General features: G+C 43.4%; 1 protein-coding gene across 4 annotated transcripts in view; it reads left to right on the top strand.

Moving 5' to 3' along the window:
* Nucleotides 1–25,647, top strand: part of UHRF2 (ubiquitin like with PHD and ring finger domains 2) — a 163,322-nt gene that overhangs the window by 53,821 nt on the left and 83,854 nt on the right. For all 4 annotated transcript variants that reach the window (XM_039545346.1, XM_039545345.1, XM_039545347.1 and 1 more), the window contains one exon: nucleotides 13,068–13,286. In XM_039545346.1, coding sequence (XP_039401280.1) covers nucleotides 13,068–13,286 — 219 coding nt within the window. The remainder of the gene's footprint in view (nucleotides 1–13,067; nucleotides 13,287–25,647) is intronic.

Here is a 25,647-nt window from a genome sequence, read left to right as displayed (position 1 = left end):
CCAATTGAGGGACTGAAAGCAATTCCAGAATTTCAATGTGGAATGAGGGTATTGGGTGAAGAAATAAAGGTTGAAACCTGCAATGAATGTGCCAGTGCAGACAGACCCCTGTGTCAGAGTCCCATAGAGTTTAATGGGATTTCTCTACACAAGTCTTCACTGGTGCATCGGCTTACAGAATTGGGACCAAGATATTAAAAGCATCCTTCCGTTTAAACAGACCTTTAGCAACTAAAGGAATAACGTTGAATATTCCATTACATTGCTGAGAATAAGACATGGTGCTTTTGTGTTTTGAGTCTTCATAGTAGAGGATGATGCACATACCCTTGTACAGGAGTATAAAGGAGGTATACTTTGCTGAGGGTAAATTAATGTTCTTCATCAGAGTTTCAAGGAAACTTTAAATCAGCAGTGTCTGTTTTAAGTTTTATTTTTTCAATATAATACAATAAAACAATTATTGCTAGGAGAAGTAAAAATTGATTTGCTATTTGTTGGGGACCTGAACATAACTACTTTTAGCTACTCCTGATAGTAGTTTTTTTGTTTTTTTAATGTGCTCATGCTTGAGGATAATTCAGGTTTTGTCTTTGTGCACCATCTGTTAGTTAAGTTTTTACATATGCATCTATATAAACAAGTCATGTATCCATATATATAAAATACAATTCCTCCCCATATTATAGTTTAAAAATATCAGTAAGATTAAAAAGTTACAAGAAAATCCTGCATAGTACCTTAAAAGCACTAGATATGATTAAAATATCACTGTAGTGCAACAGAAGTGAATCATTCTGATTTCAAAGATCCATTTTTAAGACTGACTAACTTTAAGATAGAACAGAGTTGTTTAAAAGAGATGCTGGCACAAGTAAACGCATAAAAATTTGTGGAAATGGCTTTTGTGACCACTGGAAGGAAATGGTTTCATCCGCTCAGCTATTGTCAATTCATATGAGTCAGAGAATTACTGGAGTGGTGAGGCAACCCTGGAATTAGAAGATATAGGATGCATGATGTCACTTGCGCAGACATACGACAAACACAATTTCAATTCTGTTCCTCTACTGTCTGTACCACAAGGTTTAGTTGTGCATTTCTAGCAGGTGGAGACAATCAACTCTTTTGGCTTCCTTTAATATGATCTGCAGCAGGTTTGTATTCTTAGCTAGTGACCATCATAACTGTATTTTCTTTTTTTAACTGTCTGAAATTGCCTGAACGTCATGATTACCTACTTTCACTGGAATGAACTTGCTAAATATTTAAAGCATGAGCTTCCGAGAACACAGTTTTTCTGAGGCTGTCTGGAGAGCAAGATCTCTGCATTTTTCAGTTAGTAGTGAGAACTTCAGATATAAAGTTATCCCCTGGCAGACAAAACAGCTGTCTAGTAATCAGGATGAGTGGTGCAAATCCACCAAGGTCCAGCTTTAATCAAGTGATGTGGTCTTATTCTTCTGCTTGGAAAAACACAGAACATTATTCAGTAATTAGAGAGTTTAGTAAGATTTCTGTTCCTCTTTAAATGATGGCTTCTTCTGAATCTAGACAAACCACAGATTGTGTCCACATGTATCTTTATCATTTATTTGCAGGTATGGACTAGGTTCCTGTTGTGCTAGGCGGACTGTACAATCATATAACAAATATATCCCTCTCTCAAAGACCTTATTAAAAACAAATTTGAAATACTCTGCAAATACCAGCACTATCCAAGAGTAAATCCCTATAGAAGAAATAGAAAGCAGCACTCAGTATTTTTCTAAGAATTTATATCAACCTCTATCCTTTTTAGTAGAACAGTCAGACAAATGTAACTTTTTTCTGCAAATTTCACAGTCTGACAATGTTTTGTGTCAGAGCATATCTTCACACAAATTGAACTTGCCTTAAAATATAAATGGAGTTAGCATGGTCATATCCATCTCCCAGTGGATAGTCTTTTGAGGCACGTGAAAGTCTGACCATTAGACACCATTGAAAATTAATAACTTTCTTTCTCCAAGTGGGCATCAGCTTTTCTGTTAGGCCAGTACTCCTGTTCTCTCAGCCTTCTTTCCATGCTTTTGAGGTAGACTCAAGATCCCTCTTATCTTCTCCCATTCCACTTGATTGTCAGCTCCCACATTTCTCCCAGCTGGGACCTATATATAAATATATGTAATTTTATAAAAAGATTAACAATTGAAGTGCTTCACTAAAAACACTTTCTCTTACTCACTCTCTAGATCTCCTCCTATCAAACCAGAAATGTTTATTCCTGTGCTCTTTCAAGTCATTGAGGCTTAGAACAACAATTATATAAGCACAGGGTGGGTTCTAATGGAACAGTGGGAACACTACAGGTAAGGAAACTAATTTTACCTTTCTCCTATGTGGGTACCCACTGTTCCATTAGTCTAGTACTGATGGGAAATAGCAAACAGTAATAAAAATTCTCCAAGAAAATTGAGGGAGGAGGGAGGGGAATAGTCATGAGAACCAAACCAACATTTTATCCACAACCTACTTTTTTTTCCTTTTTTAAAGGATTTATTGCAGAACACAGAATTGAAACTATAAAAGAACCTTTATTCAAAAAGTGTGCCATATGAGGCTAAAAATAGTATCTTGTGTGAGCCAAGTAAAGGAAGTTGGCTTAAGACCATGTAGCTGCAAGACCGTTTTTATTGTATGGTCCTGCTCTGCCCTTGAAATAGTTGTTGCACCTGGCCAAATGAGCCTTGTCTTCACCTGGGGGTCTTCAATAGACATCTGAAGACCTGAAAAATAACTGACAAAATATTTTTCTGGATGGAAAATATTAGCTGTGTACTCTGTCCCCTATATAAAATTAGCATCATTTGTGTTTTCGTAGTGTCTAGCAGCTCTAGTCAGGAACCAGGACCCTGTTGTGCTAGGCACTGTACAGACACAAAACAAAAGTGTCTATTGGATTTCCTCTAAGGCCTTGTTATATTTAAATAGAATTATACTAGGACTGTTAATTGCAGTTAACTCAAGCAATTAATTTTTGTGAGTTAATTTGTTTTGAGTTAATCACGATTAATCACACAGTTAATAATAGAATACCAATTTACATTTATTATAATATAAATATTTTTTTTACATTTTCAAATGTATTGATTTCAGTTACAACACATACTACAAAGTGTACAGTGCTTACTTTATATTTTTTATTAAATATTTGCACTGTAAAAAAAAGGAACAGTATTTTTCAATTCACCTCATACAAGTGCTATAGTACAATCTTTCTTGTGAAATTTACAAATGTAGGATTTTTTTTTAAATTGCACTCAAATAAAACAAAACTTTAGAGACAAGAAGTCTACCCAATCCTATTTCTTGGTCAGCCAAATGCTAAAACAAACAAATCTGTCTACATTTATGGGAGATAATGCTGCCTGCTTCTTATTTACAGTGTCATCTGAAAGTGAGAACAGATGTTCACATGGTACTTTTGTAGTTGGTTTTGCAAGGTATTTATGTGCCAGATATGTAAACGTTTGTATGCTTCGATCACCACTCCAGAGGACGTGCTTCCATGCTGATGACTGGTTCTGCTCGATATTGATCCACAGCAGTGCTGACAGATGCATGTTCATTTTCATCATCTGAGTCAGATGCCACCAACAGAAATTTTCATTTTCTTTTTTGGTGGTTCAGGTTCTGTAGTTTCTGCATCGCAGTGTTGCTCTTAAGACTTCTGACAGCATGTTCCACACCGCATCCTTTTTCAGATTTTGGAAGGTATTTCAGATTCTTAAACCTTGGGTCAAGTGCTGTAACTATCTTTAGAAATCCCCCCCATTAGTACCTTTTTTTGCGTTTTATCAAATCGAGCAACATATGCTGGGTCATCATCCAAGACTGCCATAACATGAAATATTATGGCAGAATGTGGGTAAAACCACAGAGCAGGAGACATACAATCCCCCCCCCCAAAAGGGTTCAGTCACTTATTTAAGTAACACTTTTTTTTTTTAAATGCGTGTCATCTACATGGACGCATGTCCTGTGGAATGCTGGCCGAAGCATAAAGGGGCATATGAGGGTTTAGCATATCTGGTACATAAATATCTTGCAACGATGGCGACAATAGTGCCAGGCGAATGCCCGTTTTCACTTTGATCCAAGTGAAAAGCAGTATTCCCCTTAGGAACAAATGCAGGAAGTGGCATAAAGACTATCCTGTCAAGAAAAATGGTAGATAAGGGCTTTTTGATTAGTGTCCCAAGTTTGCCCACTCTTCTAGCTGAAAAGACTGCTAAGAGGAAAACCGTCTTGACAGGGATGCCTCTCCCATTGGCTGAGAGAGAGTGTTGTTGGGTATTGGCAATATGAAGTTGAGGTTTCCTAATAGCGGGTGGAGTAGATGTCTTTGAGAAACTTACTTATGAAATCTGGAAATGTATGGCTGAAGCAGTATGTTGGAATTTTATTAGTGAGACCTCAGAGCTTCCAGATCTGAGACTTGCACTTTCTGATGAATTGGACTTGAAACCCCAAACCAAAGTAATCTTGAAATTTCTGCTAGATCTCTTTAGTGAAGAGATGTAGGAAATGTACCTCCTTTTGTACACAACAGTAGGACTGTGTTCCCCAAATCCTCTGTAAACTTGATTAATTGATGCCTTTCTGGATTTAGTAAGAAATATAGATTCTGGGAAGAGTCCTTCTAAAGGAGGTGATATCACTCAGGGTTCCAGGCAATATGTTGAAGGATCTGTGTTTAGTAAGATTGCCTTGGTGAATGTAATCTCCAGAAGGATCCATGAGACTTATTGATGAGACTTATTCAGATGTCTATTTAGGAACCCCAGACATCTGGATCAGTATGAGTGATGATTGTCTTTGCTTGGCACTGACCATCTTGGCAGTCAGAAAAGAGGGGGAGGGGAAGGCATGAGCCAAACATCGTGTCCAGGATAATGACAGTATGCCTTCTCTGCAGACCTAGGGATACTGGTGTCAGCAGCAAAACTTCACTGTTTCCTTGGGTAGCATAGAAGACCACTTGGAGAAACAAGTGCTTTAATATAATTCCATTTCCTGCTTTGATGGTGTTTGCTTAGCCAGTCAAACTGATAGGTGCTTTTGTTATAGGTTGTCTTGATTGACCTATTCTCTTCAGGGAATAGGAAAAGAACTGTTGAGTCACCATGTAAGCCTCTTGTTGTTGTTTCACCTTGATTAATCAGAGATACCGTGGTGGTGGTGCCGTGGGGGGAGTTGGCCTCGGACCCCGTTGGTGCTGGGGAGAGGGAGGGTTGGCGGGGCTGGCAGGGGCTCCCTATCTGGTGCCGCATGTCCCTGCAGTGGAAGCCGGGCTAAGGGGCTCTGTACACTGCTCCCACCACAACCACTGGCTGCACAGCTTCCATTGTCCGGGAACCAAAACCAATGGGAGCTGCCAGCGCGGGCAGTGCGCGGAGTCCCCTGATCCCTCCGCCTAGGAGCTGCAGGGCCATGCCAGTGGGAGCCGGGGAGCCACCCACCCCAAGGTATGTGCCCCCTGCCCGCCCACTCCAACCTCCTGCCTCTAGTCCTGAACCTCTTCCCACACACCCAAGCTGCTGCAGAAGTCATGGAAGTTACGGTATCCATGATTTCCATGACCTACATGACACACTCGTAGCTTTACTTGTGAACTCCAGTACCTGTATCTGTACCTGAAGGAAGAGACAGCTATGTCTTCTAGATCAGTGGTTCTAAACCCTTTTTTGTGCTCAGGATCCATTTGTAAATGTTTATGGCCTGTCGTGACCCAGTAAACAGTTTGGGGGTGGAGGCCCTAGCGTGGTTTCAGTTGGGTCATACCCACTGGGAGGGGAGGGGAGTTGGTTGCTGCCCGGCATTCACCCCACAGTTGCAGTTCCTGTGCTGTGGGGCTGGCTAGACTTGGCTCTCTGCTCCAGACATTGCAACCTCTGGGGATGCAGTGCCAGTCAGGTTTGGCCCTGTCCCCCGTGACTGAATCAAATTTATCTGAGTGGAGTTGTGACCTGGCTGGGGTACAGTGCCTCTCACTCAAATTTGGCTGGCTTGGACTCCTATTGTCATAACATCTCGGCCAAACCTAAGTGGTGCTGGGGCCCCAGAGTTTGCAGTGCCTGGAGCAGGGAAGCAAGCCCAGCCAGCCCTGTGGGACAGGATCCATAGGAGCTGCCTTGTAACCCTTTGAAACAGTCTGTCGACCCAATTTTGGGTCCCAAGCCACAGGTTGGGAAACCCTGTTTTAGATTACCAGTTCAGCCACTCACCATTATGGTAAAGAGGAACAGATTCGAGGGGTTGAGTTTGCGGGTGGTGAGGTCTCTACCTGTGGTTGGTGAAAGAGATGCTTGTAAGGCCAAATTCACTTAATGGCAGACAGACCAAGAACCAAAATTCCTTTCCATTTGGTAGTGTTAATGTGAAGTAATAGAACATAACATTTATTTTTAAAAAGGAAATGATTAAGAAAAATGTTAGTGGGGGCTGTGGTAAGATACTGTAGAATACACCCTTAATTTACAAGTTGCAAAGATCTTTAATTTTGCAGACCTGCTCTGACATTATTATTCAGTTAGGTGTGTCACACATTCTTCAGTTCTGAGTGTGTATTTAAAATTTTGTAGTTAACTTTGGTTTTCTTTAGATTACAAATATGGGGAAAATTATATAAGAGTTGTAACAAATTGAGTTTTGGAACGGACATTATATATCGTTCTAGCAGAAAATTCCTGATCTCCTGTTTTGGTTTCAGTAAGTGAATTTTGAGTCTTCTCTTCTGTTACAGCAGTTTCTGATGGTGGATGGGAAAAGGATTAAAGGATGTTCTGGAATTCCTTGGTACCAGGAAAAGATTTTTGTATAGTGACATAGGGTTAATATAGTTGTCTGTATCACCATGCTAGGAATGCTCAAATACTGCCTGTGGCCAAGGAGGACCGGAATCTTTTTCTTCATGGGCAACTGATTGCTAAGAAACGTTTCCATAGAGATGTGAGACCACATGAGAATTTTGCTACGCTAGTATTAAGATTTAAAATTAGAAGTAGGTTCAGTAAGGATACAGCTAACAAAGAAAAGGTTTCTTTTTGTGCAATATCTATTGAACATTAGACAAAAAAGGTATACAAGGATCCTTCTCCTTTTTAAATATTCTATGCTAAGTTTATAACTTAAATAAAACTACACTTGGAGCCCTTTGAATATAATTTCTAAAGAACTTTTGTAGCTTGAGTATACCAAATTTTCTACAACTTAGTTAAGTCAAACTTAGTGGTACAACTAAGGGTATGTCTGTACTGAAATTAAACACCCACAGCCAGCCCATATCAGCTCATTTGGGTTTGGGGGGGGGCTCAGTCTACAAGGCTGTTTAATTACAGTTCAGACTTGGGCTGGCATCAGGGCTCTGGGACTCTCCCCCCCTTGTGTAGTCCCAAGGCTCAGGCTGGACCTCAAGACCAAATATCTACACTGCCATGAAACAGCCTTGTATCTTGAGCCCTATGAGCCTGAGTCAGCTGACACAGGCCAGCCAGAAGTGTTTAACTGCAGTGTGAATGTACTTAAGAGCAGAATTTAGCCCACTGTCAGTAGTGTATTTACTCCTGGGGGAATTCTACGCCATTGTGCATACACAGAATTTATGTCCCCCGCAGATTTCTTTGCTTCCTCGCAGAAGAATGACTTTCTGATGTGGAAGCAGAGGGAAGCCACAAGAGCAGCCATATAACCCTCCTTACCAGTATGTTTTGGGTGCACAAGGCAGCTGGCAGAGATGTAAATCACTGTGGAGCTGGTGGTGGGACGGGGGAAAACCCGGCTGGTGACTACCACCCTGCACCAGGCTCAGCTGCTAATCCTGGCTGGGCTGGAGAAGACGGGACTTCCTCTTTCCCTGCTTGGCATCTGGGGTTATGTCAGACCCACCCTCAGATTTCTCCCCCAGCTATAGGAAGCTCTGCAAACTCTTTTTCCCCCTCCCCCCACAATTCCTGCACTGACCGAGCCTCACCCCCACACACCCATAACCACCCTGATGAGCCCCATTCCTGCTGCACCTGGATCCCCATTGTACTGAGCACCAACCAGTTGCACCTGGATCCCCACCCCACTGAGCCCACTCCCCCAGCATCTGGACCCCACCACTGAGCCCACACCCCGACCTCCCTGCCAAGCTCTATTCCTCCCCACTCAAACACCTCACCCCTGCTGAGCCTCAACCACCTTCACCTGGACCCCCTGAAGAGTCTCATTACCATTGCACCAGAACCCCACAACAAGCCTCTGTGCATCCAGTGCCCCCTGCACCTGGATCCCCCGCTGAGCTACCTGCACACAGATTGCCCCACACAGAGCCCTCTGAACCCACACCTGGATCCCCCTACACTAAGCTCCTCCACACTTGGATCCTGCCTTGCTGAGCCTGCCTGCTCACACTTCGTGCACTTGGCACAGAGGGGCCGGGCCCTGGGGTGTTTTTGGGGCATGCCTGGCCCTTGTGCTGCGTCAGGGTTGAGTGCAGCCTCATCGCGTCTTGGGGCGGGGAAGCTGCACTGTGATCTCCCACCTCTGTGAAGCCAGTGGCCTGTGCTCCCAAATACCATGCTGGAGCCTACCACATTTATTTGACAAATAAAATTTGCAAAATTTTTAAAATGTGTGCAGAATTTTTAATTTTTTGGAGTAGAATGCTCTCAGGAGTATATATTATATAGGTAGGAAATCTGTGGAAAAGCACACAACTTCTGTTTTCTCCTGTAGGTTATGATAGAAGCTTTAAAAAGAAGAGAGGCTATAAAGAAGAAAAGACCTTTTACGAGCCTCATTTGAGTCTAAGAATAGTTCTTGTATTAGGATTCTGTTAGCCTACTTTCTTCAGTGAAAATAGAGAAAATTTTGTAATGTTTTCTTAGTTTGTGTTCTTGAAAGATTTTATTTTGTTCCTTTGTATGGTATCTGCTCATTTACACTGCCCTACATTTTTCCCTTCCTAACACCAGAATGGCATATTTTACCGCAGTAATTGAGGTCTAGATTTTATAGTCTTGTGTTGAGAGGTGTATAAATAAGCTGTATGTTTTAAAAATAAAGCCAGATAAAAGTAGGCATACAGTCTGAGGTCTGATCTAAACCTGAAATGGGTATGATCTGTTTTATCCTTTCTCTTCAGACCTCTTCTGTGTTTTTGTTACTGTGGTGGAAGGAGATTTTTGAGGCTAGGGAACTTACTGGTTGATAGAATTCCATCATTCTTCATATTAGAAGTCAGACTTTACTATAGAAGTACAAATTATTATTTATTATTCGTAATAATTAGCCCTATGCCTGATAGTATTTTCGGAAACAGGCCTTTGGGATTGTAAACCTCAGTGCAGCTGAAATTTTTTTTGGCTCTATGGGAGGCAGATCTATTTAATATACCCACCTTTTATAAAACTAGAGCAATCCACTGCTAAAAGTTGCATAATAATTTGGGAGGTGGCACATGGAAATAACCTTCTTCAGTACACATCACTGCTCCTGTTTAATTTTATCCCAACCCTTGCCTATGCAAAAAACAAGTTAATCTACCTTGGACACATGAAAAAGGGATTGATTTCACATGTCCATTCCACTGTAGGTGTTTGTGTGCTCCAGTGGATGCCTATTTTCACATGACAATTCATCAGGGTCAATGACAATTTCTGGGATTTGCTGTCAGCGGACACCATTATCAGTTCAGTCTTCCCCTTTGTTCTCAGTGCTGCCCTGTGTGGTGTGGTGGTGGTAGCATTCCTCTGGAGGGTAGGTGTCCATGTATTCCCTTTTCTGGACAACTGGCTGATAAGAGGTCAATCCAGGTCACTGGCGGTGGTCAGCATTCACATAATCTGATCCACGTTTGACATACTAGGCCTCCTGATCAAATCAGACAAGTCAGTCCTGTCTCCAGTGTAGAAAACAGAGTTTATTGGTGTAGTTCTGGACTCGACAGATGCCAGGGCTTTACGGCTTTAGACAAGATTTTGAATAATGCAAAGCCTCATTCTGGATTTAAAGGCTTATCCTCTCACCGTGGTGAGAAGCTGTTTAAGGCTGATGGGGCACATGGCAGTGTGCACTTATGTGGTCCAGTACACCAGACTGCACCTCGGACTCCTTCAGGACTGGGTGGCAGAGGTATATTCTCCAAGAAAGAACCACATAAACATGTTAGTGCACATATCAAGTCACATCTTAACCTCCCTAGGTTGGTGGACACATCTGCCCATTGTATGCAAAGGAGTTGCTTTTGCCCCACCTCAGAACTCTTACTTTAGTGATGGATGCCTCAGACGTGAGGTTGGGGGCTCTTCTGGAACACCTGCAAACACAGGGTCTCTGGTCACCTCAAGATCTGTCTATACATAAACATCAGGGAGCTGTGGCTCATCTGTTTAGACTGCATGGAGTTCCTTTCTCACATCAGGCAAATGGGTGTATTGGTGCTGATTGACAATATGATTGCTGTGTTTTATGTAAACGAAAAGGAAGAAGCTTGGTCCTCACTGCTCTGTTGGGAAGCAATCCTGTCTGGGGCCTCATGGCCCAGGGGCTCAAAATACATTGGCAGATCACCTGTGCAGGTTGTTTTTCAATCACCACAAGTGGTCCTGTCACTCAGACATAGGAACGTCCATTTTCCAGCTCTGGGCAGCTGCCCAAGTGGAGTTATTTGCAACAAGGGATAACACAACAGCCTAGGTTCACTGAAATGCATTTTTACTGCTGGGGTCAGAAGGGCTGCTATGTTTCTCTCTCTCTCTCTCTCTCTCTCTCTCTCTCCCCCCATCTTTCTGCCCAGAGTTCTGTGCAAGTACAAGGCCAGTCTTATACTGATTGCCCCATCAACACTGGTTTTCACAGTTCTTGGCCCTCTTGATCAGCCCCCAATGTTACTCCTGCTCCACACTGACCTAGCTTCATAGAATCCATGGTAGCATTCGTTGAAATGCTTCCAGTTCCACATGCAGAGCCAGAAAGACGGGCAGAACCCCAGGAGGAGAAAGAAAGGGATAGGAAGGACAGAGAAGCACTCATGTCTCTTCCCTAGCTTACCTGTGCAGTAACAGGTCAGGATATGAGACCTAGTTGAAGAGATTTAGTAGAGGAGTGACCAGTCTATGGTCTGTTTCAATGGCTATTAATTGCCAATTAAATCAGAGGCTTTCCATTCACTTCGGTGGACTTTGGATCAGTCTTCTAAGCAAGGGCTGCTGACTTTGGGCTATGGTTTGATGATCCGTGTCCTAGCATGTAAGTTACTACTTGGAGCAACAATAAAGTACAGTGCAGTGTGGTGTTACCTGGGCCTCTGAGCCACCTTGAACTGCAGGCAACATGCCTCCACTTTCCAGCATGCCTCAGATTCATAAGTGTAGGATTTTGGCCTCATGGGCTGGAACTGGTTCAATTTGGTATAGCTTGTAATACTGAAACTCATGAGCACTGCTAAAACTTCCAGAAGAAATTATTACAAAGTGGGGATTTAGTTTGTTATAATTCAGATTAATATTAGCTAAAAACAATTAAACATTTAACAAAGATATTTTCTTTTTTATAGTAGTTATTCTTTTCATCATTTAAATTTGTAGAGAGGTGTTTGCACATAATGGATGTGTGTCCATGCATCCGCATGACTGGAATTTGTTGCAAAATAGAATCTCCTTATACTGTGTCATACCAGAAATAAAGAAGTGAACTCTTTGAATTCTTGCTTTATTTCAGTCCGAAAGGATTGATTTCTCCATTTTGTAACAGGGTATCTTAATTTGTTTCCTACCAGCAAAATTTTCTTCTTGGTGTTCAGCTTTCCACTCTGCCATTTTCCCTAGTACATAGGCAGAGCTCTGTGATTTCTACAACCATTGCCAAAATGGATCTATACAGAGGATTTAAGGAGAGTATGTTCTTATACTAAGTAGCTGGCTTCTCCAAAAGCCAGAGCACATTCTATGCTCATGCCATTTTACTGTAGCTATCTTTCAAATAGATATTACTCCTGCTAAATAGGTATTACCCAATTTAAAGGAATGGAGCTCACTAGAAGTATTTACAGTACAATTCTAGTGTGGTGTATGTCTGTGCTGGAATAATATGCCCCACCACTTAGAGGAAAATGAGATTGCTTGTAAAAACCTAGCAATTCATGTCTCCTTAAAATAACTTTAGAGTTTTCCATTTGTTAATAAACCCTTTTTAAAGTTATTTAACAAATCTTTAATTCTTCAGGAAGTCTATCTTACAATATTGCAATCCTTACTACACGCTTAGTGAGAGAAATCCTTAAATATGGTACTGTTTAGCTTTTTAGATTTATCATTTACTGAAGTGCTAATCACTAAAATAAAAGGAGAAACATTTTAAAATGATTGGCCATTTTCTGTAATAGAGAGTCCAAGAAACATTCTTTCTGTGATTAGTGGTGTTTATTTGCTTGTCTGTAGAATTTCAGAACCATTGTACTTACTGTTTGATGAACAAATGCATACTTTTTTCCCTATGCTATCTTCATCTTGCATAATTTTGTTGGTAAATGCTGTCTGTATATGTAGGGTTGGATTTTCAAAAACTGTGTTGCCATTGAAGTCCATGGGAATTTTGCCATTGACTTTAATGGGGGGTAGAGTTAGACTAGAAATGGGATTTTCAAGATACTAATCTTTGTTTGTTTCTTTTCACTGTGGGCATGTTTGGGAATTGTGCTATTGATCCGAGTATGAGCAAGACTGGGACAGGTTAGTACTCAGATTTGAAAATTTTTAGCATCTTTCTAGCAAAAACCTTACATAAACATGATTCTTTATGTGGTTTTGATTAAAACTGTTTTTCAAATCCCAGGTAGCAAGAACCGTAGTCATAGAACAAGCAAACATTTAAAAAATAACAAATCCTATTTTCAAAAGTGATTTAGGAATCCAAATCACTTTTGAAAATGGGATTCAGGCTCTTAAGTCACTTGAGGCACTTTTTTAAAATTTTACCCTTTGATTTATTTCATATAATAGTGGAAGTACTAATTTGTAACTTTTTCCCCTCCCCCCAAGGTATCCAGAGAATGGTATCATAGAAATGCGTGCCAATAATCTTCGACCACGAGCAAGAACCATTTTGAAGTGGAGTGAACTCAATGTGGGTGATATGGTGATGGTTAACTACAATGTAGAGACTCCAGAAGAGAGAGGATTCTGGTTTGATGCAGAAATTACCTCTCTGAGGGAAATCTCAAGGACTAACAAAGAAGTTCATGCCAAAATTCTTCTGGGGTAAGATTTTATTGACCAGTTTTGAAGCATGCAGTATGCAGGAAAATAAATCGGAGCTTTCAGTTTTGGCCATTGCATTTCATTAGATTAAAAATTTAACATTCCATTTTACCTCTGTATCTGTCTGGATCCTGGAATTATTTGATTTTTTTTTTTTTTTTTTTTTTAGCAGATGCATTGATCCTAAAAAGTCTCCATTTGGAATGTGGGTGTCTTCTCTTCTGCTCCTTCCCATCTCCCACTCCCACCCCCTTTTTAAAACTGTTGGTTGTTTGAATTGCCAGGGCTAATCTTATTGCGTGACCTGTTACCTGTGATCCCATTGGATCAGACTAGTAACATGTTTTCCTTCAATACTATCAAGGCTGAACCATCCATTTTTAATGGATTTTTTTTTTTTTGTTCAGTCCCGTTGGGGATCTCCAGATCCTAATGGGTGACAGTTATCTTTGGCAATCTGGACAGATTTCTCAGTCTGCTAGTAGAATGTTCGTAGGTGAATAGTGGAATGGGAGAAAACAAATTCTTTGAGATTTCTATATGGACAAATTCAGCTATTTCACTGACTCTTATACAAGATGCTCAAGGACAGCCCTTCAGAGGCTGAATTTACTTCAACAAAAGTCTGTAGTACAGAATTTTCAGGTAAGCAATGAGAGTGCCTCCTTCCCCCTTTGTCATTTTCTTTTAGTGCTATAATTAAGGATATCTGAGTTGTATGTTGATTTCATGATGAATTTTGGACACACACAAGCATCCCTTCTTTCACCCTAGAGTGTCTTTGCTAACAAGTCTGCTTCAGCGTTTAGCAATGAAGGCAGTAATGCCTTTGGAATACGTTTAGAACATTTTTCTCAACACAGGACTCTTCATATGAATCAAAGTTACATATTTTAAGCTGGATATAGAAATTTCTCTGAAGGATTATTGAAACAGTATGCCTTTTAATGTAAATATCCTTGATCTTCAATTTGAAGTATTATCTATCTGTTTCAAAATCTTCCTCTATTGGATATGCTAACCAAGACAATCAAATAACTTTCTTTTCCTCCATTTTTATTAGGAGATAGATTAGAAATGTGTAAATCCTAATAGAAGGTTATTACCTTCAGTATCTTCTGCTGAACTAACTTAATGGGCTGAAATCTACGATTTGTGGACATGGCCAACATCTAGTTTGATGCTAACTATATTCTCTGTATAGTTCTCAATTATAGTTCTTCAAGTAATAGATTCTGCTTTTGGTGCACATGGAGTGTGTGTGTGTGTGTGTGTGTGTGTGTGAGATCAGATTATTTTTGGGTAGCAGTGTTCATTAGGGCCACACCAGTGCCCTGGATGGTCTCATGCCCTCCACCAAGGACACAAATGGTGGAGTAGTCCTAGCAGCGCCATAGGTCCTTCTTACTACCCATTGCTGCAATTTGCAACCCTTGGCAGTATCTTCTCTTGCACACTGTGTCTTTCACCTTAGATTTTAGGTCTAGTTTATTAGTGAATTAGTTTTAATTCATAAACTAAATTTCCTTTTGCCTGTTGGCATATATATATTTTTTAAAAATAGTTGTTTAGGTTAGTTAAGTATCCTTTAGCCTAGACAACGCTCTGTATAAGGGTGCTAGGATGATAGTAGAGGCTGAGTTACCAATCTACAAGACCTATTACTTGTGTGACTCCACTATGCCTATAAATGATGTGCACCCTTAGTGTTTCATTTGCCTTGTGGAAGAACACATTATGTATTACTCATTTTCCAAGTGTACCCAGAAGGTGAGAGAGGTGAGAGTGAAACTCTTCCTGCCAGAGAAGTTGTTGATGCAGGCCTCCTCAGATCACATCCCTCTGGCATGTTTTGCTGTGCTATGTAGACAAGCTCTTAATTGGGCAGTTGTCTTTGAAGCAAGGCTGAGCTTTCTGAGTCAGGACTTCTTTCTCCCCACATTATTTCCAGCAGTAAGATGACAGAGTAGAGAGCAAATACAAGGTCAAAAAATGCACTAATTGTTCTTGCATATTTTCAGCCTTGAATAGAGCAGTTCTGTTAGTTTTGCCATCCACAGGAGTAGGATGAGGCCAAAATTTTATGAGGAAAGGCGAATCCTCGTACAGCAATCCAGAGGATTTCTTGTATCCACTCCAAGCTGTCATGCAGTTAAGGTCTGTGGTGAGTTGGTTGAGCAGAGCATGGAAACTGTTTTTTTTTGTCTGTTTGTTTTTTTTGTTTGTTTGTTTTTGAACAGTCGCCATAGGATTTTTAGACAATGCCACAGCAACACATGAACAATAGAGTAAAATAACTAGTCCTGTGTCTTTATAAACCAGCTAATATTCCCTCTTTAGCAGCGTGAACAATCACTTGCTTAATGACTTCTTCAGGTGGCATTTACAGCAGAAGTTGTTCTTCTACAGCATGCCTTGTTCAGTAGCCTGCTTCCAGCTTGATGATTGTGATAATTTCCAGGGGCTAAATATCTTTACAACCTTCCCCGACATGATTTCCGTATCCATTTATTCCGTAGACCCAGACTCACTCTTCAGGAATTCCATAAGACTATTAAAATGGCCATATCTCTTTAAGAAAACAAGTGGGTATACTCTTTCAGACACTTCTCCAAATAAGAATTTCATTGAGTGACATCCCTTGTATAATAAATATGAGATGTATTTGTGGGCTTTTTGTTTATTTGCTTTTGATTTGTGGAGTTTAGTTTTTTCCAATATTTCAAATGTTTGTTTCCACCTACAAACACCTGTTTTGGGATTTATGTTGCATCATTGCCAATTCGTGTTTGTAACAGTACTCATAAAGTTAATTTAGTTCCTCTCTTACTCTTTTTTCTGTTTTGAATATTTTGAGGGAAGCACAACTTCTTCTCACTTACATATTAAGATTCTTTAGGAAATCTTTACTTAGTTATCTTGAAAGCTAAGTGTGATGTGCTTTTCAAGAACTATCTTACATTAGACAGGTAATTGAATAAATGGCATTTTCTTTACTCATTCGTTTCTTTAATTTTTAACACAGAACATTCCTGACAACAAGTGCTTGGATTTGCTCTAAAAGTGCATAGTAATTGTCGATCAAAAATCAAGTGATAGTGGTAATAACAATACCACTATAAATATAGTTAATCCAGAATTGTTCCAAAGTATTTCATAGATTCTTTATATAAGATGACTTAATGCATCCTTTAGGAAAAATGTGGTACTTTTGGCGAGTTTTAAAATTAAGATGCTCAGGACTGTGGGCAGCACTGCGCACCCCCTATTGTGTAATTATTCAATTTATATACACATGCAAAAAGGTTAGGTGGGTATCTAACTAGTCATTTGCATGTACATTTATCTTTGTATGCACAGTAGAAATAACAATATGGGCCAGTGGAGGTGTACTTTTCTGCATTGTTTTTTTTTGCACTGACATCAGACCTCTACTTTTTGAATATTTGATACCAATATTACACAGTATTTTGGGGGAAAAGGAAGTGAAAATATCAGTTGATAGTACAGGCTGTATTTTAGGGCCATCAAGTGATTAAAAAAAATTAATCGTGTGATTAATCGTGCTGTTAAACAATAGAATACCATTTATTTTAAATATTTGTGGATGTTTACTACATTTCCAAATATATTAATTTCAATTACAACACAGAATACAAAGTGTACAATGCTCACTTTATATTTTTGATTACAAATATTTGCACTGTGTAAAAAAACAAAAAAATTTTTTCAATTCATCTCATACAAGTAGTGCAATCTCTTTATCGCAAAAGTTGAACTTACAAATGTAGAATTATGTATAAAAATCTGCATTGAAAATAAAACAATATAAAACTTTAGAGCCTACAAGTCCATTCCCTACTTCTTGATCAGCCAATCACTCAGACAAACAAGGTTGGTTACAATTTTCAGGAGATAAAGCTGCCTGTTTCTTGTTTACAATGTCACCTGAAAGTGAGAACAGGCGTTCATATGGCACTGTTGTAGCTGGCTTTGCAAGATATTTACGTGCCAGATGCGCTAAAGATTCATATGTCCCTTCATGCTTCAACCACCATTCCAGAGGACATGCTTCCATGCTGAATCAAGTTCTGCTTGATAATGATCCAAAGTTGTGTGGTCTGATGTTCATTTTCATCATCTGAGTCAGATGCCACTAGCAGAAGGTTGATTTTCTCTTTTGATGGTTTGGGTTCTGTAGTTTCCACATCAGTCTGTTGCTCTTTTAAGACTTCTCAAAGTATGCTCCACAGCTTGTCCCTCTCGGATTTTTGGACGGCACTTCAGATTTTTAAACCTTGGGTCAAGTGCTGTAGCCATTTTTAGAAATCTCACATCTGTACCTTCTTTGCATTTTGTCAAATCTGCTGTGAAAGTGTTCTTAAAATGAACATGTGCTGAGTCGTCATCTGAGACTGCTATAGCATGAAATATATGCAGGTAAAACAGAGCCGGAGACATACAATGTCCTTTGGAATGGTGGCCAAAGCATGGAAAGGGCCGACTACAAAAGTGCCATGCAAACACCTGTTTTCTCTTTCAGGTGACATAAATAAGAAGCAGACAGCAGTATCTCCTGTCAATGTAAACAAACTTGTTTGTGTTAGCAATTGGCAGAATAAGAAGTAGGATTGAGTAGACTTGTAGGCTCTAAAGTTTAACACTGTTTTGTTTGAGTGCAGTTATGTAACCAAAAAAAAATCTGCATTTGTAAGATAGATTTCACAATAAAGAGATGAAGTCTGAGTCTGCATTTCAGTACTTGTCTGAGGTGAATTGAAAAATACTGTCTTTTTGGTTTATCATGTTTACAGTGCATATATTTGTAATAAAAAATATAAAGAGAGCACTTTCTATTCTCTGTAATTGAAATCAATATTGAAAATGTAGAAAAACATCCAAAAATTTATGAAATTTCAATTGGTATTCTATTGTTATAAGTGCGATTAATCACCATTAACTTTTTTGAGTGAATAGTGCAAGTTAACTGTGATGAATTGACAGCCCTACTATATTTTGATAGTATGGAAATAAACAAGAATGTAGGGTTCAAATAGGACTGTCATTTTGAGGAAACCACCCCCCCAGGATCTTTAATATCTCCTTGTGGTCCCTCCTGAGACTATGTAAGGGTGCTGCTATCCTGACCCCTTTCAGTTCCTTCTTTCCACCCACAGTCTGAGTCAGAATACCCTGTGGCATTTTCCTCTGCCTTTTTTGACAGTCACCTAGTCAGCATCTATTGCTTGGTAAATAGTTGGCAGTTACTACCCTGTACTTTAGGTTTTCCTTTAAAAATTTATTTTTTGTTCTGTTATTAATTCTTAGTTGGTGGTGCTGAGCACCCACAGCATGCAGCACTTTCCAAGCTTCAAATGCTGCCTTTTCCCAGTAGTAACACTCCCCTCCCCCCCCCCACACTTTTTTTTATGTTGTGCCTTGGTGAGGGGGACACTAAAGAGAGATGTGCATCTGCCTATCCTTCAGAAAGTATATGCAGATTTCCAGGGATCTGCACCTCAAACAGCACCTTCTGGAGCAAACAACGAGGCCTGCCTCAGCAGCGGGCCTAGCTCCCAATCGTCTTGTTAGCACTCATTCAACTGCTGCCCCCTGCCATAGCTTCTCTCAGGCCTCTGCACTCTGATTCCTTTCCGAGGAGGAGAGGCCAATCCTCCTCTGATATTCCTCTCAAGGGGATCCATAAGACTAACTGAGGGCATTCTAGCTCCAAGAGAGGTTCATCATCATCCTTGCAAAGGGGCTCCCTACAACATTGTGCCTCACCACATACCCAGGGTAGAGCTGGGCCATCCACCTGTCTCTCCCCGGTGCTCAGGTGAGAAGAAGGTACCATACTGTTGACTGCGAAACAGTCCGTGCAGCTGCATTCGAGTCCAGTACTGACAGACGTTGTTTCAGTGGCGTTAATCTCTCTACATACCACTCCACAGGCATACCTGCTGTGCCTGTCTGACCTCAATTAGCCCTTAGTACAAGAGTTTACTGGTCCCTTGGTGCCACCTGTTGCCCCTGGCCAATTGACCTCTTTGGCACGGGGCAGTCACTGACCTTAGTACGGGCTAAGACAATTTAAGGGCTACACCTCAACACAGTCCACTATGCAGCCTCGTTCCTCAATACTGGGATGCCCTCAACTTTGGTGTCTATTGCTTTGATACTGGGGAATTGTCACACTGGGGGCTGACCCCAGTTTATTCCTCAGCATTGCATGTGAAGCTTGTTTTTGGTACTGGAGTTGGATGTGAGACCTTTTACGTCTCATGGACTGTTTGGGCACAGATCACTGTGCATTGTCAGTACTGATTTATCTCCATCCCACTGGGTGCTAGACAAATCAGATCATCCAGTAGCTCCACCAGGTTGTGCACCTCCTAGGCTGACTCAATATTCCGAAGCCCCTTCAAGATGAGGGCTGTCCAGCTCCTCGCCATCCCCAGCTGGGTGCATTAGGTCTAGTAAATCATCCAGACTACCTCTGGATAGGGACCATCGGTACTGGGATTAGTACTGGTCATGTTGAAGAACAGGTAAGCATGGCCTGACACCTTTTGTCTCCCTATGCCCTACTTACTTTCCTTGTTGGCCTCTGAGGGACTCCCCAGGGATTACACAGTCTGTCAGGTTGTGGTCTCCACCTCCTTGAAGAGGTTGCTGGACCCTGCCGCAACAGAACCTCATATCCTTCCAGCAAAGGTTACTCTTCCTGATCAACTGCTCCAACAGGACAAGTCATTAGTGGAAGAACAAGGCTTGTCTCAGGAAGGTACATCATCTTCTGTTAGTTTATCCTCATTTTCCCTGATGACTTGGTGGCCCCAGGCTCCTCTAATACAGTACTAGAGGATTTTAAGTTTTACCAGGATATGTTTAGAAGAGTGGCCTCTACTCTTGGTCATCCCAGGAAGGGTAGCCATTTTCATTAGTGAGGTCCTTTTGGAGCCAGCAAAGGTCCTGTTGAATACACCAGCTTTGTTCTTTCGCACAGACAAGCACTCCCATGTCTCTACACGTGGATTAGTGTTTTTATTCTCATTTGGGTCTGAATTCCCTAGTGGTGGTAATTTCCAGTGAGTGATTGAGGCAAGGAAGATACAAGTCTTCCCCCAAAGAGACCCCAAATGACTGGACATGTTGGGCAGAAAAATGTATTCCACTTCATGTCTTCAGATTTTATAGCGAATCTGCAAGTGCTCTTAGCTGCGTATGATTTTAACTGAGAAGCTCTGCCAAAATTATCAGAGAAACGTCCTGAAGATGCAGTGGAAGACTTCAAGGCTTAATGGTAGAGGGACGTTTGGCCACAAAAAGTGTCATTGGTCTGCATTAGCTATAGTCTGTGCTGTAATGAAAAAAGTCGTGGCTGTATAATTCTGGTGTAGCACCCAACATACAACACACTATAGAGGACCTCCTTTTCATGGTGTTCTTTTAGTCTTGGGCAAAAATGATGAGAAGTTAGATTCATTTAAAGACTCCCAGGTGACTGTCTAGTCCTTAGGTTTCAAGAGATGACCGCATATACTGCCACCCACCCAGTACTCCCAATAATACTTTAGGCAACCTCTCTATCTGCCCAGGCAATTTGATTTTTTTGGAAAAAATCATAGACCTCAGAAAAGAAGGTTCTCTAGCTCTGGCTCCAATCAGCAGGCCCAGCCATTTCTGGGGAAATCCCCCTTTTTCGAGTGCTTGCTCATGTTGATTCCATTCTAGGCGTGTGTGCCCACGTGTAGGGTCATCAGAGACTTTTGCCTTAGTGGTATCCGTAGGGTTGGCTGTGGTGCCTTCTGGAGTGTCACATGCATGCTGTGGTATATCAGGCACTGCCAGCCCTATGCCCTCTCAGTTCCTTCTTACCACCCATGGTGGTTAGTCAGAGCGCCTCTCTCTCTTGCCTTGCAAGTGGTTAGCAGTCTTCTCGCCTTGTTCAGAGCCATTCAGCCTTAGGGCTTTGTACATAGTTTTAATTGTTCTTGATAGTTATTGTGGTATTTAGAGTCCCCAGTGGGACTTTGCCCCGGTCCACCGGGTTCACGGACTGTAATAGGCCTATGCCTGTTATCAATCACCACGGCTGTTGTCCCAAGTGCTTGGATGAATCATACGTCAAAGAGAAGTGTCTGTAAAAACTTTCGGCCACAAACTCAGAGGGAGTGGGATATCTGACTCCGAGCCCTGCTAATGGAGTTGGCCGTTCACCTGGCGTATGAGCCCTCCCACCAAGAATCAGCAAGCACCTTGGCATCGGTGCATAGTGCACCACTGGTACTGGGCTCTGCCTGGCACAGATCAACATCTCTGGTGCCTGAGAAGAAGTCATGGAAGCATAGCTCCCTGGCACCAGGAAAAAAGGCCCAAGGGTTTTCGGGCAAGAGACCTAGTTCAGCCCGCCCAGCCACTCCGGAGCCACGAGTGCGTGCCTCTCCTGTTGGAGTCTGAGCCCCTCTAAAGGTCCGTCACCGACTCAAGGGAGTGGTATGGGATCCAAGCCTCTGTCAGCACCATCACCTTGCCAGGCCTCCCTGGCGCGGAGACAGCAGAGGCCTCCATCAGTGCCGTTGGGGCAGCAGGATGCAGCAAAGGCTACCCAGGAGGGCAAGCCAGCCACTGTGACTCCTGGGGGAGATAGACGACGATCCTCTGATACGAGACAGCGCTCCCCACCACAGTGATGCAAATCCCTGGATCCACAGCCCCAATCCTTTGGGTCTCACCCCCGGTCACTGGCAGTGCAAACACTGCCACTTAGGCGCGGTTCACCTAGAGATCAATGTCCGGTCTCCATATTACCAGCACTGCTCACCCTCCTATCGGTTGGCTTCCTATCGAAGATCTCCATTGTCTGCCACATAAGAACAATCCCCATCCAGGCTCCGGACTCCCAGGTGCCGCTACCTGGTACAGACACTGCTCATCCCGCTCCGGTCTCCAATGACAACTGTTAGCAAGCAAACCCAGTTATCAACGGCTCCTCCGTGGTCAACGGAAGGGAACTTCTCCAGCACAGAGGGCCAGTTTAGCCACTCGCCGAGGTCCCACCAGCGCAATTGGAGCCCTGACGTCACATCGACTGCGACGGTTCAGCAGTGGTATAAAAGCCAGTGGCCTTATCGGGGTTCCTGCGGAATGCCACTCGTGGCAATGCCCCCTTCCCAGAAATCATAGGCCACTGCCTCAGAGCAACAGCAGGCGGCATCAGCAGCACCAACAGCACTGGGCACACCAAGTGCATGAATGGCACCGGGCTCAGTGCATGCAGATCGCTCGGAGGCCAGGATAGAGGAAGCGGAACCAAATCTCCCCTTCCTGGTGGTGGACCAAGCCTCGGAACCACCTCCGGTAACCCAGTCATCCTCGTTGTCCCTGGACAAGGCGGTTGCGGGTCCTTCAAGAGCCAGACCGCCAGATGACTTCAGGGAGCATAGGCTCTGCTCTGAAGAGTGGCAGAAAATCTGGGCTTGGAAGTGGAGGAAATGACAGAGTAGATGGACTCATTTTAATGTCCTCTTGGCTTCCACCCCTGCCTGCGTTGCTCTGCCAGTCCACGAAGGAGTCTTAAAGATCACCAAGGCCCTATGGCACACCCTCTTGTCCATCCCTCCCACTTCCAACAGGGCAGAAGAAAAAATACTTGTCCTAGCCAAAGAGTTAGAGTATCTATATACCCACCCTCCCCTGGGCTCGTTGGTCGTCTCTGCGGCCAACGAAAAAGAAAAGCAACTCCATTCCTCCTGTACCCCCAAGAATAAAAAGGCCAAAAGACTGCATCTCTTTGGGAGAAAGATTTATTCGACTGCCAGTCTGCAATTCCAGGTGGCAAACCACCAGCCCCTCTTGGGCAGGTACAGTTTCAACTATGCAGGTTCCTAGAGTCCTTCCCACAGGGTTTAGCCCAGGAGTTCAGCACCTTGGTGGAGAAAGGCACAGCAGCAGCCGGGTGTTCTCTGCAAATGGCCTGGGATGCGGTGGAGTATGCGGCTTGGATAGTCGCATCTGCTGTAGTCATGAGTAAGACTACATTTTAGTCACGGTTATTTTTAGTAAAAGTCATGGACAGGTCACGGGCAGTAAACAAAAATTCAAGCCCTATGACATGTCTGACTTTTACTAAAAATACCCCTGACTAAAATGGGGGGGGGGTGCTCAGGGTGCTGGGGAGGGGGTGCCGTGGCCTGGGTGGGGGCACTGCCCGGAGGGAGGTGCAGAGTGCCGGGACTGGGGCAGGCTCCTTACCTGGCTCCTGGGAAGCGGTAGCCCTAGCTCCAGGTGATGCTTCTGCTCCGCCCCGAGCCCTGGTTCTCCAGCTCCCATTGGCTGGAAACCGCAGCCAGTGGGAGCACCAGGTGCAGTGCCAGGTTGCCGGCAGAGGCAGCATGTGGAACTAAGGGAGTTGAGGGAGAGGAGCCCCCCCCACCCTCCCCAGGTAAGCAGCAGCCTTGAGCCGGGGCGCCCCCCCGACCCCCCCCACACACTCACGCTCCCAAACTACTGCTGCTGCAGAGCAGGGCTCTCGCAGGACATGCAGACTGCAAGCCAAGACCTTCCTTTTGACGGGGTGGGTCTTCTCTCTGAGCAGATGGATGCCAGACTGCATGGAGTGAAGGATACCAAGGCCACCCGTCGCAGTCTGCTTGGAAGCTCTTCCAGCTGCTCCCACCACCATGGCCTTGGCAGCCCCGCCAGAGTTCTGCAAGAAGACGGGACAATAGCTTCAGCTGGCACTGCCCTTCTTCATCCTGCTCATCTGCGCAACCTGGGCCTGCCAAACACCTTGGGGGCTAGAAGCGTGCGTTTTGAGGGTGCACTCAAGAGCAATGCCCCAGTCAATTCTCCAGATCCTTCCTGCCCTTTCCTGGACCGTGTCCACCCTTTCCATTTGGCTTGGTTAAGGATAACCTCAGACCGCTTGGTCTTGGATATAGTATCCTGGGGCTATACCTACAATGCATGGCTGCTCCTCCCTCCCACTCCCCATCTTCCCTGCCCTCTTCAGGGACCCTTCTTATGAGCACCACCTCACTCAGGAGGTCGAAAAGCTCCTGTGCCTGGGGCCGGTGGAGGAGGTTCCTTGGGTCATGCAGGGAAGAGGCATCTACTCCCTTTATTTCATAATCCTGAAGGCTAAAGCAGTCCTAAGACCCATCTTGGCCCTGCGTTGCCTCAACAAGTCTCTCAAGAAGTTGGAGTTCTTCATGGTTTCCCTGGCCTCCATTATTCCTTCCCTGGATCTGGGAGACCGCTACACTGCTCTTGACTTGAAGGACGCTTATTTCCATGTCTCCATATTCCCGGGGTACAGGTGTTTCCTCTGTTTCATAATGGGAGGACACAATTTCCAGTTCGTGGCACTCCCTTTTGGCCTATCATCGTCCCCAAGGGTGTTCATGAAGTGCCTGGCACCACTGGCGGCTTACCTCAGGTGACGGGGGTCCACCTATTCCCGTACCTTGACGACTGGCTCATCAAGGGCAGGTGTCCGGAGCAGGTGCAAAGAAGCTTCAATCCCTGCATTCCATCTGCATCAACCCAAGCCTGTTAATAAACACAGAAAAGTTCACGTTAACACCACTCCAGCACATAGTTTATCGAAGCAGTTCTCAACTCCACATGGGCCAGGACCTTCCTTCTGGAAGTGAGGTTTCAGGTCATGGCAGACTTGAGCCACCCACGTACCACAGCCCACACGTGTTGTGACTGATGGGCCACTTGGCCACGTGCACGTACGTGGCAAGCCATGCCCGGCTTCATCTGAGGCCTCTGCAAATGTGACTAGCCTTGGTTGACATTCCCAGCAGGCACCCACTAGACCGAGTGCTCCTGATGCCGAGCCATGTCCTACTGTCTTTGGACTGGTGGCGGGATCCTGAATTGGTGCTGCGAGGAGTTCCCTTCGTGACCCCATCTCCATCGCTCAACCTGGGCTTGGATGCATCAGATCTGAGCTGGGGAACCCACCTGGGCAAGCTCAACACCCAGGACCGCTGGCTACACCACGACCTGGCCCTTCGTATCAATGTCAGGGAGCTCAAAGTGGCTTGCCAGGCTTTCTTTCCCTACCTGAAAGGCAAGATGGTGTAGGTCCTGATGGACAATACTGCTGGGACTTCTGTGTGTGGCACGCCATTCGCCTGGTAGCCATCTGTCCAGAACCAAGAACATCCTTGCAGATCACTTCACTAGGACCTTCTCATCTTGCCACGAATGGTTGCTCCATCTGGAAGTGGTCAGCCTAATCTTCCACAGGTGGGGGACTCTCCAGGTGGACCTGTTCACGTCTCGGCAAAACAGATAGTGTCACATGTTCTGCTCTCTGCAGGGCAGGGACAAGGGCTCCCTG

Source organism: Mauremys reevesii, linkage group 6 (genome assembly GCF_016161935.1).
Source record: "Mauremys reevesii isolate NIE-2019 linkage group 6, ASM1616193v1, whole genome shotgun sequence".
NCBI classification, from domain to species: domain Eukaryota; kingdom Metazoa; phylum Chordata; order Testudines; family Geoemydidae; genus Mauremys; species Mauremys reevesii.
This window is presented reverse-complemented; position numbering and strand designations above follow the sequence as displayed.